Raw genomic sequence first — 17,532 nt, forward strand, 5'->3', positions numbered from 1 at the left:
TTGTGGGAAAGTCACTTTAATGGTTTATTGCCGGTGTTACAAATGTCAACACGGGGTCAGACAGGCAAGGACCACACCAAAAGTTGTAAAAACACAGACACACCATAGGTAACAAAGATTATTTCAGAAAGAATCAAAAGCTTTCCCAGAGAGAAGATGCCATTTTGTGGCACTTCCACTGCTATTGCACCTTCAAGGGGAGGGGCAGAGGCGAGGAGCTGCTGGTGTTTAATGTAAGCAGAACAGCAGCAGGAAGTCCCTCTGGCTGTCACAGGAAGCAGGTCACACAAGGGGGTCTGGATGCACCATGGGAAATTGCTTCCTTTTCCTGCTTCGTTCCTCCATTGGACTGTTTGTTCACCTTGGGAGGGAAAGACTAAAACATGTTCCTTCCCCAATGTCTATGCCTATGTCAAGAGCACATGCATCTGAGTTTTAAAGGCCTTTAAAATAAACACCTCACTACTCTCATTTTATCTCAAATACAGAGAGGGGAAGCCCCTCTGTACAATTTGGCTCCAAGACACATAGTTTTGGATGTTGTCCTTTTAGTCCAAGGAGGACACAGAATGTTTCTATAACCAAACAGATTAGAACTTGGAAAGAACTAGTCTCAGAAGCAAGAGAAAACCAACACCCTCCCTAGAATGTAGTTGGGCAGCCATTTTGAGTAGTGCTATTTCCACACCACATGGTTGTGTCCGCAATAGTATGCTACAGATTTAGAAAATTCACATTGTCAGAGTTTCCAGGTTGTTCCTTCAACAAAGTAGGTACAAGGAGGTGGTGTCATTGTTTTGGTTCCCTGTATGTGGAAAGTAGCACATCAGGGGCAGGTTAGCTCAGAACCTCTCAACAATGCGCTCTTTTCTAGATGTAGGGTGTATATTCAAAAATATACCTGCAATACTCAGTCTGTTCCAGAAAGACTCGTGATTTCGTTTAACCTGTAGATGAACCCAAACCATTCTAGACATATCCATCTGACCATGTGCTCCTTCTGGAGGGCCAGTCCTCATTTCATTTAGAAACCAAAGCCCACATGCTTAACTGGAAGCTACTCAGGTCACATCTACACCATACACTTTCTTCCAAAGAATCCTGGGAAATGCAGTCTCCCCCTCACATAACTACAATGCCAAGTACCCTTAACAAACTATACTTCTCGGGATTCTTTGAGGGAAGCCACGTGCTTTTAAGTGTATGGTCTGGATATAACTCCAGTGTTCTAACAGGACTACATTTAATCTTCCAGCATTGTCAGCACACATGGAGGGAAATACTCCCCCTCTGGGCATCTTTGCACAGACTTTCCTGTGATCATAGTTTGACACTGTAGTGCTAAACTGAAAACATGAGAAGTGCTCCTGGAAAGAAAGAAAAAAGCATGATGTTATAATGCTAGAGAACACCAGGCTGCCATTACATACACCTGTTTCTTGCAGAGTATGCAGTCTATGCTGGCTGCACAGTCGTACTCCAGCACACAAGTATGCAAATTCTGCACACCTGTGGGAAACCTTTGACCCTCCAGATGTTGCTGAACTACAGCTCCCCCCGTCCTTCATACTTGCTAGGGCTGAAGGGAGTTGTAGTTCTGCAACATCTGGAGGACCAAAGGTTCCTCAGGTCTGCTCTATATTGTAGAGCAACTGTTTCCCAACTGTGAGTCTCCAGCTGTTTTTGGACCACAAGGTTGGGGAACGCTGCTGTAGAGGACCAACGATCACTGAAGTCCCAGAGATGTGAACCACAGAGGACAGGTGTGCAGTAAACGGCCACACGCCACCGCATGAAAGCCTCTGAAGATGCACTGCAAGTACAAAAAGAATGACTCTGAAGACACCAGTCTCATTCTCACGATTCCAGCATACCTTGGGCTCTATCTACCAAGCTCCTTCCAACTCTCAAATTAAGCTACTCACGTGCATACTCGCCACTTAATCACCCCTCTTAGCTCCTACAACAGTGGTGTGTACACTTCTGGTGCATCATACAAAAGTTTTACGATGCATGTTCAGCCCCCTCTGCAAGGTCAAGCAACATCTGATATGATATTGCCCAAGAAGCTTTAGACTTGTCAGTCTACTGTTCAAAATGAGGTTAGCAACTGATTGACACCATGCAAATTCCTAACATGCACACCCTATCCTGGGAAAATTTTTTCTACTCAGAACATCTATTAGAAATCAGGTTTGTGCTTTAGACATGACCCTGTATATCCTGGGGAGAGAAGTAAAAGTTGGGGAAGGCTGGACAAGAACCAAAACATAACTAGAGACAATGCCACTAGAGCCCATTATCAATTACTGGCCCATGAATCTTGTCATTGATACACGATTCCTCCATCTCTTGTGCACATGACCCTCATTAACTACAGAACTAGGGACACAGAGGGCCATCAAAATGTACAGGTTAGGATAATAGTAGGAAGAGTAGGAGAACGTCCAAACATCCATCTTGAGGAAACATGATCTGCAACACTCAGAAACGCAAACACATGCAGACGATACTAAAGCCTACATCTCTGGAGATGGAGAAAATCAAAATGCTATTCTCAAAGCAAATATACACAGCCAGGAACCACCATACATTGCCCAAGATCATAAATCAGATGCATCGCATAGGCTCTATTCCGTTTCAAATGTCAAAATAGATTATTCTTCTAGCAAAATGCCTTCATCTGCAGTATTTTTTTAAATTGCATTATTTTTAAGCAAGACAAATGTCTTGGGGCGGAGGGGACTTACATTTTAATATATGTGGGAAATGTAATGTCAGCAGGGTAATAGTCTAATAGCGAAGACTTCAAAGTCAGCCCCCCCCCCCCAACTTATTACCTTCTGTTTGAAACCAATGGGAAAATGATACATGTATTGATTCTTCTGGCATTGCATTATGTTGCAAATTAAGACACTGCACTGCCATCAGAGAGTGCAGCTGCATTTACTTTAGGAGTAACAGGATTGGGGACGGGGGCAGAGAGAGAATCTCAGTAGTTAAGGCAGGAAGACCATGACTATGTCTGAGCAGGGCTTGTATGTCCGTACCACACACTCCTTACCACCACATCACCACATCAAGAAATCTGGTAAGTGAAACAACCTGGGGACGAGATACTGCCACAACTGGGGCCTTCTGGAACAAACCACTGCTATGCGCAGGAGAGTACAGAGTCCAGTTAGAATGGAAAAACTTATAGTGACGGGTCAAGTATTATTTGCAGATTTTCAATTGGCTTGTGTAATCCAGTGCAGGAAGATTCCATTCTTAGACTTTGTAGGAATATGTTTTGCAACACTGAAAAGGATGTCTAGCCTTCCGCTAACTGGCTATGCCTAAGGCAGGGATAACCAGCACAGTGCCTCCAGGTGTTCTGAACCACAACTCACATCAGCTCTGGTCACTGGCCATGCTGGCTGAGGCTAATGAGAGTGGTAGTCCACAACAACTGAAGGGCACCCTATTGTGTACCTCTCATCCAAGCAAATGATCACCTTACCCTGAGAAAACCTGTTCTAGTGTTCATACACACACACACACACACACACACACACACACGTACATACACTCTTTCCCGGCTCCTCGGCTCCTGATTTCTGCTCTTACAAAAAGCCACTGGAAAGAATCTGCCAAAGGGGGGAATATTCCAACAGGAATTTAAATGAATAAAGACTCCTTGCAACATAGCATTCAGAATGATCTGCTTTTGAAGTAAACCTGTATCAATGGCACGGAGAACAGACCAGCAGTTTTCACAATATTGTGTATTCATCATTTAACTGAAGGATTAAGTACCTAAACTGCTGCATAATACCAAAGAATTTAATACTCAGCGCTTCTGCCACAAAGTAACTCACATCATGCCTTGGACAGATAGAAGCAGCACAGGATCTGACATTTCCAAGACAGCTTATGATCGCAAGTTCACCTTAATGATCATGTCCAGTGCCCAGTTAACCGCAAATCCCCAATACCTGAATTCTTGTCTCCTGGTTCAGTCAGGGGACTGAGTAAGAAAAGTAATTTATTTGTGCCATATGAAAAAGATCTGACAAATTCAGTTGTGAATACCACTCAAGAGAGGGACTTCATGGATCCTGATAGTTTTCAGAAACTGCTTCTTCAGTGATGCATTCTACTTGCTCTCTACAGAACACCCTTGAGATACTAGACATCCAACTTGCAATTATGTGTGCGGGGGGGGGGTGTTGGGGGGTGGGGGAGAAGCAGCATCTGTCACCAAACCAGTAATCCGGTTGCCACAGTTTGCCTAGCTGTGGTAGCCAAACCACTGATCTCAACAGACAACAACAACGGTGGGCTTAGGGAGAGGAGTGCAAGTCATGTGGTCCCTCCCTTACACAGGGCAAGGTGGCTGGGGACGGGGACAAGATGGGACAAAAAGCACATACCTACAAGTGTCTCTGAAGATGGCACAATCTGTGTGGGGCTCTGGGAGACACTGTCTTTAGGCAATGTACAATAGTCCCCCCCCCCCCTACAAAATATTACTGCATCTCTTAATACCTACTCTGGCTGAGAAGAACAAGAGAGCTTAATGCAAACTCCCCTGGGTGGACTGCCTGGGACCAGCAATGGGATAATTTGTTAAATGGAGCAGGACAATACATAAGACTTTTGTTAATGCATTTAGGGTAGCGGCGCGACAAATAAAAGTCTGCCTTTCTGGATAAAGACACACCCCAAAAAACTCGAGAGCTCTTCCTTTGTCTATTCAGGTACAATTATGAGCTCACGAAACATAGGAGAAAATCCACCCAGCAACCCTTTTCCACTTCCTGCTTGCCATTTTGAAAAAAAAAAAGCACAGCTACAAACCAAAAGGTAAATCTTAGAAAAGACAACATAAATGCCAACATGTCACACTGCAAACAAGAATTGCCAGCCTGGGCTCTCTGCCATTGCTCCAGCAGTTCCACCACCCACCACACCATTCAACCCCACCTCCTTGGTGGGGTTGTCCTGCAGGCTCAAAAAGAAGTTTACGATCCAATGATTTGGCCAGACCACGTTTCATGCTTTGTGTGTGGAGCTAAATGGGTAAGCACCACCTCCACAGCCTGGAACTTCTGGTTCTTTGGTGGGATGGGGCAGATTTTGTATGTGACCTCATCTCCTTCTACTGGAACATATTCCCCCTCGATGCTGAAAAAGAAAAAGTAAACAACATTTCAGCAGTTTCTTAATTTTCTGTTTAATTCGTCATCGCTATTATTAATAAATCTATCAACATCCAGGTAACAGGGCTCCTCCATAAATGTGTCCTTACAATGACACTGTTGACACAAGTAGGGTTTGGGAGAGAGAAAGGAGCAGTGACTGTTCAGACATGAGATACTTGCATCATAACATAAGATGTTAAAGGCTCTGCAGCCATGGAACTTACTCAGACACGTGTACAAATATGTCCTCTGTGCCACTCTCTGGGGTGATGAAGCCGTGGCCTTGGGAGCGTGAAAACTGCTTACATACACCCTTGTAGACAGGACCAGCGGAAGCACGAGCCGTCCTAGGAAGAAGAAAGAGGTTTGAGACTCAGTCTAAACCACACTGCCATTTCCAGCCAGGAAAATGTTCATGTGTTACCTTTCGACACAACCTCATGGTTTCAAGGCTCCCATTCCCCCCCCCCCCAGTCCAGACTATAGATGGAACAAAATTTTATACAAATTTAGCAAAGCCTCAAAAACTTTTTTGAAATCTGACAGGATATCATTTTTTAAAAAACTTACATTAAAAAGCAACTTGCACAATTTAACATCTCTCAATTCAACAACCACCATAGCTAGGAACGAATTAGAAGAGTGAATTGTTGGTAAGGAAACTCTTACTTTGCTTTAGAGTTCTTCCCCTTCCCCCCCAAAATGTTTAAACTCTAGTCCAGATGAGTAAGGTTCCTCAAAGCCATACATGTTGTACAATTGATGGGGTCCAAGAAAGGGTAGCATTGCTCATGAACTGCAAGATTCATAGTTTGTCCCAAGGACTGCTCAGAAAACTCTGGGATATGAATACAAAATTATTCAATAGGACTATTTGACATGGAATTAACCGGTTATCAGAAAATAGTGTCATCGTGGTCTTATCACACTACCACTTTCCATCAAAGTCTGAAAGAACTCTGTCAGAAATCGACCACAATCAAATAATGTGTACAAATCAGAAAAAACTCAATTCCTCCTCTCCCCAAGCCCCCTTGCCCAATATTCCACATTGTCAAAGTCTAACTGTTAACCAATTTTAGAATGGAAAAAAATGACCCTGGTGATTCCTAACTTAGTGGCACAGTCTGGTTACTTACGCAGAGTATGTCCTGGTTCTTTTTGTGGGAAGTGGGCTGGGTAAGTCCCGAAGAAGGTGGGCACCTCTCTCACAGATCCGGCTTCCCTCTCTGTTAAAAGGGAAAATTGGCCACACAGGTGACTTTGGAGAGTGGAGAGGTGGCACAGTGGACTGAGAAGTCTGGTCAGATGACATGGTGTGGCTGTCCTCTGGTATGTCAACAGGAAAGAGGTGATCAACGACTCTCAGCCTTTGGGATCAACCTGTCATGCAAACAGAAAAAGAAGAGTCCTAAGTAATGGAAAAACTGATCGACAGTGGTGCCACCAGCTTGTCTGTGGGCTCCAAGACAATGGTCTATGGAGACTTCCAAAGAAGCATTCTAGGGTACTTAAAAACTTGTGTCCATGTTGTCATTAGCTCAGAGTGGAATAAATAGTTCTAACTAGTTGACGGAGGAACTGTGCAGGCTGGGGCTGAAAAGGCAGCCACACAGAGCTTCTGGAATCATAACCAACTGCCTAATGGAGGGGTAGCCAGTATGTGTTGGACTCCCAACTCCATCAACCCCAGCAAGCATGGTAAACGAGTCAGGAGAATGGGAGCTGGAGTCCAGCTATGTCTGGCAGGCACCATATTGGCCACTCCTGGTAGAAAGCCTGCAATGCTGAACACACACACACCACTTCCACCTTCCTAGCCTTGAGATCAGATCAGCCCAACCTCAGAGACCATTTTAATGTCACTTCTAAAAGAGATAAAAATGCTGCAGCTCAGTTTGGATAATTACATTTCATCACACAATGCTACCTTTTGGCACTTCCTATGACGTTTCGGGTTTGTCTCTTTTGACCACCACACTGCAAAAGAAAAGAAACCCCCCCCCCCTTTAGATGCAGTTGCAACACAGATGCTTCAGGCTTATTTAAGCATATGAATTAACCACACAGAACTGTGCAGATAATTAAAAGGTGGCTGCATGACGTCTATGGCTCCAGTATTATCCTCCAAATATCTAGCTTGCTAATCTTTGGTGGGAATTATAACATCATTTGCTTTCTCTCCTTTTGCTACGTGAGCTGTCACTTCAAGGCTAAAGGAATTATTTTTCTGCAAGTGATCTCACAAGCCCAAATCGTCTACTCTTCCTGTGCTCCCCTGTGGTCCCCCAGCCCACCCTGCTGTGAAAAACGGAAGGATGCTGCAGGCACTGTGATGCTACAGTAACAGCAATACGTGGCCAGGAAAAGAAAGGTAACTAAGCAGGTTTAGGGGTGTGCATGAGACACAGACCGAGAGGGAGAGGAAAACCAGCTGACTCAAAGAGCACAGACCTGTCACTAAGCCAAAAGAACGGGGATTTAAGCGCTCAGCTATTTGGTTAGCAGCAGGCGCCTATTTACTTGCATTCCTTCTCACTCGCCAAAATGGGTGTTTACATAATGCCATAGTAGAACACAGAGAAATCATGCAAGCTTCCTAACCAGGGATCAGGACTAAATTAGGGCAGCAAAAGACAACAGATTCACCAGAACGCCTCTTGGCCAACTCAGAAACTAGTCCCTATAGCAATAGGGGAAGAAGGCAAGAGCAATAAGGGGATACAGATAACTGGGATGTAATGACCTTAAATATGCAATGTCAGTGGTAGTGTGTTTTTTAAATGCTCTAGGCCAGCCGCCTCCGTCCCGATGCCTTGATGGACTACAACTCTCAGTGTAGGCTCTCCAACAAATGGTAATTGCTTGTGTATATGTCAATTCATTTCTATGCATACATTCAAGACTGACCCCGCTTGATATGGCCAACTAGCATAGCGTAGTGGTTAATATGTTGAACTAGGACCAGGAAACCCATATTCAAATGCCAACACAGCCATGAAACTCAACTCTCGGGCCTAACCTCACTCTCCATACTATAATGTTGAGATGATAAAACTAGGGTTGGGAAAGAGTTGTGTCTGAGGCCTTGAGCTCTTTGGAAAAAGGATGGGATATTAAAATTATATAGAAATCAAGCACATGTTTCAAATTCAAACTCTCCAGTACCACTCAATCATTAACCTGCAACATGACACTGAAAGCCCAGAACATACGGTATATGCATTTTAAGCCTGCTTAAGTAAGCCCAGAACCAAATACTGATTTTAGAGCGAAATGCTTTCCCACTGACCTTAAGTATTTAACCACCCAGTTTAAGACTAGCTACAGAGCCAACGGCAAGGAGGGGAAGCCCTCTAACATCTAGGAATAGAGCCGAGGGCAATTTGCAGTACAAGGGCTTCCAACACTCAGGAAGTAAAATCACAAGTCCAAAAATGTTCTGTGATAAGCTGGCATTGGGCTAATTTCTTATCAGCCTCCATGTTTCTCACTTGTAAATTATTAGCTGGTTTTATTTATTTTTAAAGATTATATCCAGGTCCTTTCACCATCTAGGTCTCAAAGCAGATTACAATGACAAAGTATTCCATATTAAAAATGTAAAACATAAATTAAAATTAAATTTACGGTTGCCTTTGACCAATTCTTTATGCACTTCTGTTTATCAGTTTTGTCTCAGAAGAATATCTGATCAGTTGCAGAGTTATACTTTATATTCAGGTAAGCACAGGGCTCAGAAGTGAAGTAGAATCAGCTGCACTTCCAAGCCAGAGTGTCGGGACTGAGCTTCAATCTGTTGGCCCTCATCCAGACCATTACTGTTCCCAAGCACTGATTCAGCACCTGAGTCAGATGAAAAGGAGAAAAAGAGATGGATGCCACTGAAATATTGATGGCACCTCACTAGGAATATCTAGATGACCTCACTCGCTATTTTCAAATGAAATGTTAAATAGCATGGAAGTTGAAACCCTGTGGGACCCCATGGTATAACTGCCAGGCCTGTTCCCGAGCCCAGTCTTCTGGAATTATCTATCTGACCACAACCACTGCAAAGGAATGCCACCCCACCACCGCCACCATGGACAGCTTACCTAGAATGATACCATGGACAGTGGTATCAAAGTCACCAAGAGATCCAGTAGAATCAGCAAGGTCACATTCTCCTGTTCAGTGGCAGACTTTGGGCTCTCAAATTTCAGCTGCGTCCTGTGTGATGCTCAAATTCGGCACAAACCCACCCACCCCTACCTCTCGCCCTCCATTCTCCATCATTGTTGCAGTGCCAGCAACCAGTGCAGCCAAATCAGTCACAGTACCCTAAAGCCACCTCTGCCCAGTCCTTCTGCCATATGTCATCCATCATGGTGACCAAGGGTATTTCAGCACCAAACACAGGCCTAAGGCCAGATAACCTCCAGTCTGCAAACATAATTAGGCTCACCAAGCTTCTCTATTTAGCCTAATCCAGGGTTTCCCAAAATTGGGTCTTCAGCTGTTTTTCAAGTACAACTCCCATCATCCTTAGCTAGAAGGACCAGTAGTCAGGAACGATGGGAACTGGAGTCCAAGAACAGCTGGAGATCCACGTTTGGAAACCCTGGGCCTAAACTATACCCACTTCTATCCACCTGTCTATCACCTGATGTCATAAGGCATCAAGCACAGAACAGATAAACCCACAGGGTCAAGCTGCAGAGGAAGAATTTCCTTTCTAGCTGCTGGTAGAGTTAAGCACTATATTTGAATTTGACAACAGAGAAAGGTGGCGGATTCAAAAAGTACCAAAATCTATCAGTAGCTGGAAAGGAGAATCAGAGTGCATCTGGAGTGTACTCCTCTCAATCCTTCATGTGAAATCAAGTCACTTGACATCACTGGACATAAAAGGAGTGACAGGTGGGTAGACCTACCCATCAGGAACTAGCTAGTGCAATGTAAGAGGCTTGGTCTCCGCTCAGCAGGGATGACAGAAAGGATGTCAGAAACTGTGTTTTGTCTTTAAGAGGAGTCGTCCCAACTCCACTTTAGACCCACTAGTCCTTTTTCCGAAGAAAGGATGAGTGCTGTGGATACCTAGGAACTGGATGCACAGTGGTACCTCGGGTTAAGTACTTAATTTGTTCCAAAGGTCCGTTCTTAACCTGAAACTGTTCTTAACCTGAAGCACCACTTTAGCTAATGGGGCCTCCTATTGCCGCTGCGCCAATGGAGCACGATTTCTGTTCTCATCCTGAAGCAAAGTTCTTAACCCGAGGTACTATTTCTGGGTTAGCGGAATCTGTAACCTGAAGCGTCTGTAACCTGCAGCATCTGTAACCCAAGGTACCACTGTATATGGTCACTAGCCATTCTCTGATTCACAGGAAGTGGAATGGCTTTCCACTGCTATCCAAGTGGATTTTGTAGGCCCATATACTGTAGCCCTACTGGAACAAAGGGGCCTGGCAGGTAGTCAGAAGTCATCCCTGAAGAGATATCCATCATTCTGTTCTGTGGGTGTGATTTCACTCTCTGTATATTTACAGCCAATGGATTAAACGGCAGGCTAGCAGGATGAAAAGAAGTAACACTTGGCATCAATAACTACAGTACTTTGCAGCTTTAGAAAGCAGCAGAACTATTTCATTAATCCCTTGAAATCACGCTGTCTTGCAGTAAGTCTGCTAACAGGCCTACTATATTAGGAAATTCAGAAGAAATGTGAGAGGAGGTAAAAGAATGTAGAAGATCAAACTCTGGCGTCCAAATAATATATTTTCATTTTGTCCCATACCAAACTTCATTTCCCTGTTCAAAAACCCTTGAACTACTGCTAACAAAATACATTTTATAGCAGCTCTTTCCAGGGTGCCAAGATGACAAGAACCACCATTGTGGGTGGAACAAAGGAGTACCTCAAGGTGGAGAACCTGTGGCCCTCTAGATGTTGATGGACTACAACTTCCATCATCCCTGACCGTTGGCCATGCTGGCAAGGGCTAATGGAAGCTGTAGTGCAGCAACACCTGGAGGACCACTCAGAGGCCTGGTCTACATAATCTAGCATTCTGTCCCTCAACCAGATGCTCTGGGGAACTCACAGATAAGGCATGATGGCAACCAGCTATAAAGGCCTAGAGACACCACACGCATTACCAGTCTTCATCATTGCGTATGGAAGTCACCATCTGAAATCCATCATGAAACCACCACAGATTCTACCCCAAAAGGTGTCTGTTTCAAGACAAGTCCTGCTGACTATGCAAGGCCTCCTGAGCTTTTTCAGGTGTCACAATTAATAAAAGGTGAAAAGTAAGAATAGGTCATGGCAGCAGAGGCCTGTGATATGGCACAAGCAGGCCAAGAAAGGGGATTCTAGTCCATTACTCAAAGTGAAAGCCAAAGTCACAGGTTCTACTATTCTGGATACCAGATTTCAAATATGGTGAAGCAGATTTGTGCATCGTGACTGCAATCCAGCTACAAACCACTTCACGAAAACAAACTGCAGAAGTTATGCCCTTGGCAATCGATGGCCTTGGAGAAAATAAATGCAACAAGCCATCCAAAAGGCAGCACAGAACTGCAGCATTCTTCATCAGCTGTTCAGCAGCTTACACTTCAAAACACGAAACGTTCTGTGAAGGTGATTTTTTGTTGTATCATTTTATAGGAACAGCAGACCCAGATGCCAGCTCTGTCCCCTTGTCTATCTAGCGACACTATAGCCAAACCTACTGAAGCCATCCACACCGACATCAGGCTCATTCTCTTGCTTATCTTCCCATTAGATATATACCATCGTCTGCAGACAATGCCCTCCTGCCAACGATGCATAGCAAAACAAGCCAGTCTCTGCACAAAGGAATGGACACAACTCTAACATCAGAAATGGCAATAAATAAATAAAATCAGTGGGAGGAAAGCTTCATCCTGTCAGGACACTCTGTACCTGACCTTAAGGTGGCCATACTGGAACAAAGGAATTTCATAAGGGAGACTGCATGGAAAACTGCTATTAAAACATTCAGTGCTACAACTTGAGGTTTAATCAAGACAAAGGTTTTTCTAGCTACACTACACATAGCTGGCTTACCAATGCCTGGATGTCAGTGTTAACAATTATTTTTTGAAATCCCCTAGCCCTGTGCCTATAGGACTGTAACTCTTCATGTACCTGGTATACAGGACTGCGGTCTCCAAAACCTTTTGCCATAATAAATAATAAAGCATCATTTTCAGCTTATTCTTAAATGCCATTTGATTTATTGGGTTTATTTTACTTTACTTTAAATTCAGCATTCCAAAGCAGTAATGCTCAGGCTGAAGAGAGGCTGCTGAACTCTGAAAGATGCTTCCCAGCCCACAGGCTAGCTAGTATTAAGAGATAAGTCCATTAGGGCAAGTTGGACATTGCCCTGCCCACCTCAGCCTATTCTCAAGCCAGTGCCCCCATCTTCTTACTTGCAACCAGTCCACTGGGTGGCAGCAGCCAACAACCTCCTCCTCCTCCAGGTTCAAAATTAGCAGGGCGCTGGGCGCATTTTGCTCCTAAAGATTCTCCATTTGTGAGCACCTCAAAAAGTCTGGGTGCCATTTTCTGCATCTGGTTGACACTCAAGAACTACTGAAATGTATGTGATCTGAAGCCTCGAAGTGTATGTTAAGCATAGGCAATATTGTAAACACCAAATTAAACATGTATTAACAATTTCTGCTAAAAATGTGGTGTGAATAATGTGTGACTTATGTGAATTGTGTATTAGTTCATGCTTATCAAAATAATAAATAAAAAGTATTGCCAACCCCCCTCCCTTATTTTGGCAACTAGACATTCTGTTTTGGCGCCCAACAACCCAGGTCCCAGAAGCCATTTGGCTCCTAGTTTTTCTATCCCAGTTTCTAACACTGCTCTTCCTCCTCCTCCTTAGTCCCAGTGGACATGCCTTACATAGAGAACAGCCCCAGACTCCCTCCAGCCCTGCCACCACTGCAGCAGGCAGAGCAAATCTCTCAGATGGCACTTTTCGCTAAGCTACTACATACACATTTGATTAACATAAGCTGTCCCGCAGACCAATCCCTTCTTTCCTCTCAGGCCCCTCATCTTTAAATCCCACAATTCTCCTTTTTACATACCTGAAATATCTTGTCAGACTGAAGGGAATCGAACTGCCAGAAAGCACACTCATGTTTCGTTGCTCAGAACCACCACCCCCGCGGTCTAATACTAAGGTGCAAGAGTGGTGTATCGATGCATACGTTCTTTCGAAACAAGTGTGTGTACATATACTCACACAAAATCTGAGTTTAAAAGAGGGCCTTCTCCCACCCGAAAGATTCCCGTCTTCTTTCTCAGAGGCTAACCATATACTCCTATGCATCAAAGGTGTGGAATATTTTTTCCCATTGAGGGCCATGTTCCCTTGGAGTAATCTGTCACAGGCCACGTACCATCAGTGAAACTTCAGTGCCAGAAGCTGGGAGGGCTGGAACAAAAAGTGGAAGGGGCCAGAGCTTCTCCCACCCGTTTTGTGTGTCTCTTTCTATCACTCCTTTCTTCATTTTCTCCTCCTTTCCACTATTAAATTAGACTAAGGGCCACATTAAATTAGACCAAAGACCACAGATTTCTCACGCCTGCTATACACATCTACAGTATTTAGATGCACCCCCACTGTGGTGTTCCTTCTGAACTTACATCCAGCATTGCATCCTAAACTAGTTATCCTCAATTGCATTTTTAAGTGGAAATTTATTGAAGTCTTTCCAGTGTCTGCCCCTTTCAGAGATACACATTAGGCTCTTGGTATCCATCAAGTGTCCTCAATATTCTATGCAAGACATCACAAAATTGCTATTTTTCTTAAGGCAAGAACTGAGTGTTCATTTATGCAGGGGGTTTGTGGAAGCCTCTCCCTTTCCACCAAATAAACACACATACTTATTCTTAGCACCTTCCCATATATAGCCACACCTAAAACTTTAGAGAGAGAGAGCCCATAAAGGAGATAGAAAACAAAATACGCTTTCTGGCTTGTAAGCCTCCAGAAATAGACTGACCCCAAACTTATGTAGGCAGACAGTGTTGCTCTGTCCTACTCAGACAGGCTTGCAATTTAAATTGTGGTTATAGATCTGGGCAGGGCCAGAGGCTAAGAGACTGAGGCTATGAGGACGTAACCAGGATTTGAGGGGGGGGGAGTCTTTTGTTAAGGCGGCAGAACCTCAGCTACGTATTTTTATTAATTGGGGGGCAGATACCCCCCCCGCCGCCCATGTCCACATTAGCAGCTTGAAACTCATCAAGGTCATGTCTCCCCTCTACTTTTCAAGTCATTTTTTAACGTTGCTTTTCACTCCTGAGAAAAAGGTGAGGATGCCTTCTCCACCCAATGTGCATCACCTGATTTGTCTTCCCTGCACCTGACTCCAGTTCCTGGATGCTGTCACATGCTCAACAGCTGCCTGAAATGTACAACTCCTCAGTCTAACCACAACTTCCATTTTCTAATTGACTGGAAGCTGGTTTGAGAGAAAGCACGTCAAACAGGAGTATTTCTCAAGAAGCTACAGGATACCTATGGATTGTGACTAATTACATGTGTACTCTGCTTCAAACAACAGCAGTGGAAGCGAGCTGGAGTAAGCGGTCAATGTATGCACATGCTGAGCTCCAGAACAGGAAGTTCCCATGTTCTTGCTTTTGCTATGGACTCACCAGGCCAGAAGGCTTTTCACACAAGCACTGTGCAGACAACAAATGGGCACAAAAGGAGCCGCCGGATTGTGGCGTCAATGCCCACTCCCAATTTTCATGTACTAGACCATACAATCCCTATGGATATACAGATTGTACATGGAACCACAAACCCCCAAAGAGGGAAGGTGAACCTATGGCCTTGAGATATTGCTGGACTCTTAACTCCCATCCACCACAGCCAGGGATGATAGGACTTGCACTCCAACATCCAAAAGGTTGTTTATGCCCCATCCTAGAAACAAAGAATAGTCCCTGACCACATATGCAGTTTGTACATGCACTGGGACCATACACATGAACTAGTAAACGTGATTTTGTACCACAACTAGTTTATTAGGCCCATAGTTATAGAATTAAACAGAGTACCATTTTTAAGATGCCCATCTTAAAAGCACACCGCTCAAGAGGTTGCTGTAACATATTGATTATTCTTAACAGACTACAAGCAGCCAGAAATACTTAAATAAACCACATTCATAAAGAGGGTCTGAATCCTTCCTCCAGGTTACAGATTTCCAGGTTACCTGTAAGCAGGTTACAGGTTACATGTATTCTCTCTCTTATACTGTTCTCCATAGACTTGTATCTAGCAGGGTTTTAAAAAAAAACCCCCATACAAAGGCTATCTAGCCAATGCTCATAAAAGCCTATTTCCTTCCCAGACTGGTGGTGATAGTGTCATGCAATTGAGAACATTAATCAACTTATTCATTTCCAGACAGACACCTCTTTGGTGAAAAAGAACTACAACAAGAAATAAATTTTAAATAACAAAAAGACCTGGGTTACATTCTTCAAGGCCTCAATCCCCTTATCTAAAAACAGTCCGTCTCATCCCTCTGGTGGAGCTCTGGTTAAGCAGTCACATATACAAGAGGCCGATTATCCAATGAGATTCAAGTGCCATCTTTATGATCTGAATACAGAAGCATCCTTGGAACTGGGAAACAAGATATTTGGGTGGGGGTGGGAGAGAGAGAAAAGAAGAAAGGCAGCCAGCGAGAAAGGCAGGACCAAAAAAGGGGTGGGGACTCCAAACCACCATAGCACCTTCTGATAGCTTCATCAAAAGCCATGCAAACCAAATACTACTTTAGGTTTTTTTGTTTTTTTTGTAGGACTATCACTGAGCTTCAATTATTGCTTTCACACGAGCCCTTTCTTTGACTTGCTGCCGTGTCCATTATAACTTGTTAGGTGCCAAAGCAGATTTAAACACACACACACACACACACACCTTCCTGACCAGATCCCTCACCCCTTGGAATAGGAGACGAGAAAGGCGACCCCAGCCTTCGATTGCAAAGAAAAGCTACCATACAGGCAGGCAGCTATTCGCCTTCACCACCTGCACGGAAAACACCCTTCCCCACAGCCATCCGCCCCCAGCTGAAATCGCCCGGCGCGCACAGACGGGACACGCCTCTCCGCTGCCAGCGCCAGAGGACCTTCTCTCCCCACCCGGGAGCCACGACACAAAAGAGTTAAGCGAACACCCCACGCGAGACCATTCGGCAGCCGGCTCCATCACCTTCCTCGCGCCACCTCGGCGTGGCCTCTCCCATCTGTCCCCTTCCTCCCGCTCCGGCGCCAATCCACAAAGCATCCCTGCGCGCCCGCGGAGGAGGAAGTTACCTTGCGGCCAGCGGCGCTCCTTCTGCTGCCAGGCTTCTGCTCGCTCTCCTCCTCCCTCTTCACCAGCAGCCTTCTGGCGAATTTTAAACACGGGGGAGGCCGTGGTACCCACACGCCTCCCTCCTCCTGACGTCAGGGCGATGATGGGAGAGCAGCGAGGGAGGCAGGTGGGAGGGATTCGGAGGGGGAACTTCTGCTCCGCGCTTTAAAGAGACACGGAGGGGGAAAGGAAACTGGGTTATCCGCAATGGACGCTGGTTCGCAACGCAGGCACCGACGAGGAACCGCCATGTCTGGGGGTCCGTGTGAAAATGTCTCCACCGTGGTACCGAAGGGTGCAAGACTTTTTTCTGGTTTTTTTGGAGGGGGCACCCGGATAGGAACCAGCTAAGGGTGCAACAGTAATTGTCCATCCAGATCCAGCGGTGCCCTGACCCTGTTACTCCCGAAGGAAATATCTGTCAGAGGTAATCCTTTTTGTACAGGAGAGAGAGCGTTAATATGAAGAGTCTTGTCGTGCATGGATAACAAGCTGCACTAGCTAATGCATGGCTCTTAAGAGGGGTAGGGAGAACCCCTCTTATTTTTAAATTTGTTTCCCACCTTCTCTCCAAGGAACTCGAGGTGGTGCACATAGTTCTCCTCCATCCCGTTTTATCCTTACAACAACCCTATGAGGTGGGTTCAGCTAAGAGACTGGCTCAAGGCCACCCTGTTCTGCTTTGTAGCTGGTCACCATAGGGTCCTCCTTACTACAGCATATTCCTTTGTTGTTTATATTGCCAGCCACCTTTTCACACACTCAAAGGCAGCACACAAAAGCAGACGGAACAGTACACTCGCACCCAAAAAGCTGCTCTGCAAAAACGGTAACATTAAACACCCCAGGCAAGTGATCATCTAATTAAATCAAATACTAGCTGCCTGAAAAGATGCATCCTCTCTGGGATTTAGTTCTGAGTC

At 44.8% G+C, this 17,532-nt stretch overlaps 1 protein-coding gene across 2 annotated transcripts; it reads right to left on the minus strand.

Moving 5' to 3' along the window:
- CSDC2 (cold shock domain containing C2) lies at positions 1 to 16,646 on the minus strand. Of its 2 annotated transcripts, none has more exons than XM_083400399.1 (4): positions 16,570 to 16,646; positions 6,326 to 6,569; positions 5,411 to 5,533; positions 1 to 5,169 (listed from the first exon to the last, which is right to left on the minus strand). In XM_083400399.1, the coding sequence occupies exons 2-4, from the start codon at positions 6,499 to 6,501 to the stop codon at positions 5,007 to 5,009; spliced, it is 462 nt and encodes a 153-aa protein (XP_083256525.1). In that variant the 5' UTR covers positions 6,502 to 6,569; positions 16,570 to 16,646; the 3' UTR covers positions 1 to 5,006. The 2 variants fall into 2 exon arrangements, with proteins under 2 accessions (XP_083256525.1, XP_083256526.1); XM_083400400.1 differs by having other exon boundaries at positions 16,466 to 16,575.
- Between the last annotated feature and the right edge of the window lie 886 nt (positions 16,647 to 17,532).

Source organism: Podarcis tiliguerta (assembly GCF_965153285.1).
Source record: "Podarcis tiliguerta genome assembly, chromosome: 10".
Taxonomy (NCBI): Eukaryota; Metazoa; Chordata; class Lepidosauria; order Squamata; family Lacertidae; genus Podarcis; species Podarcis tiliguerta.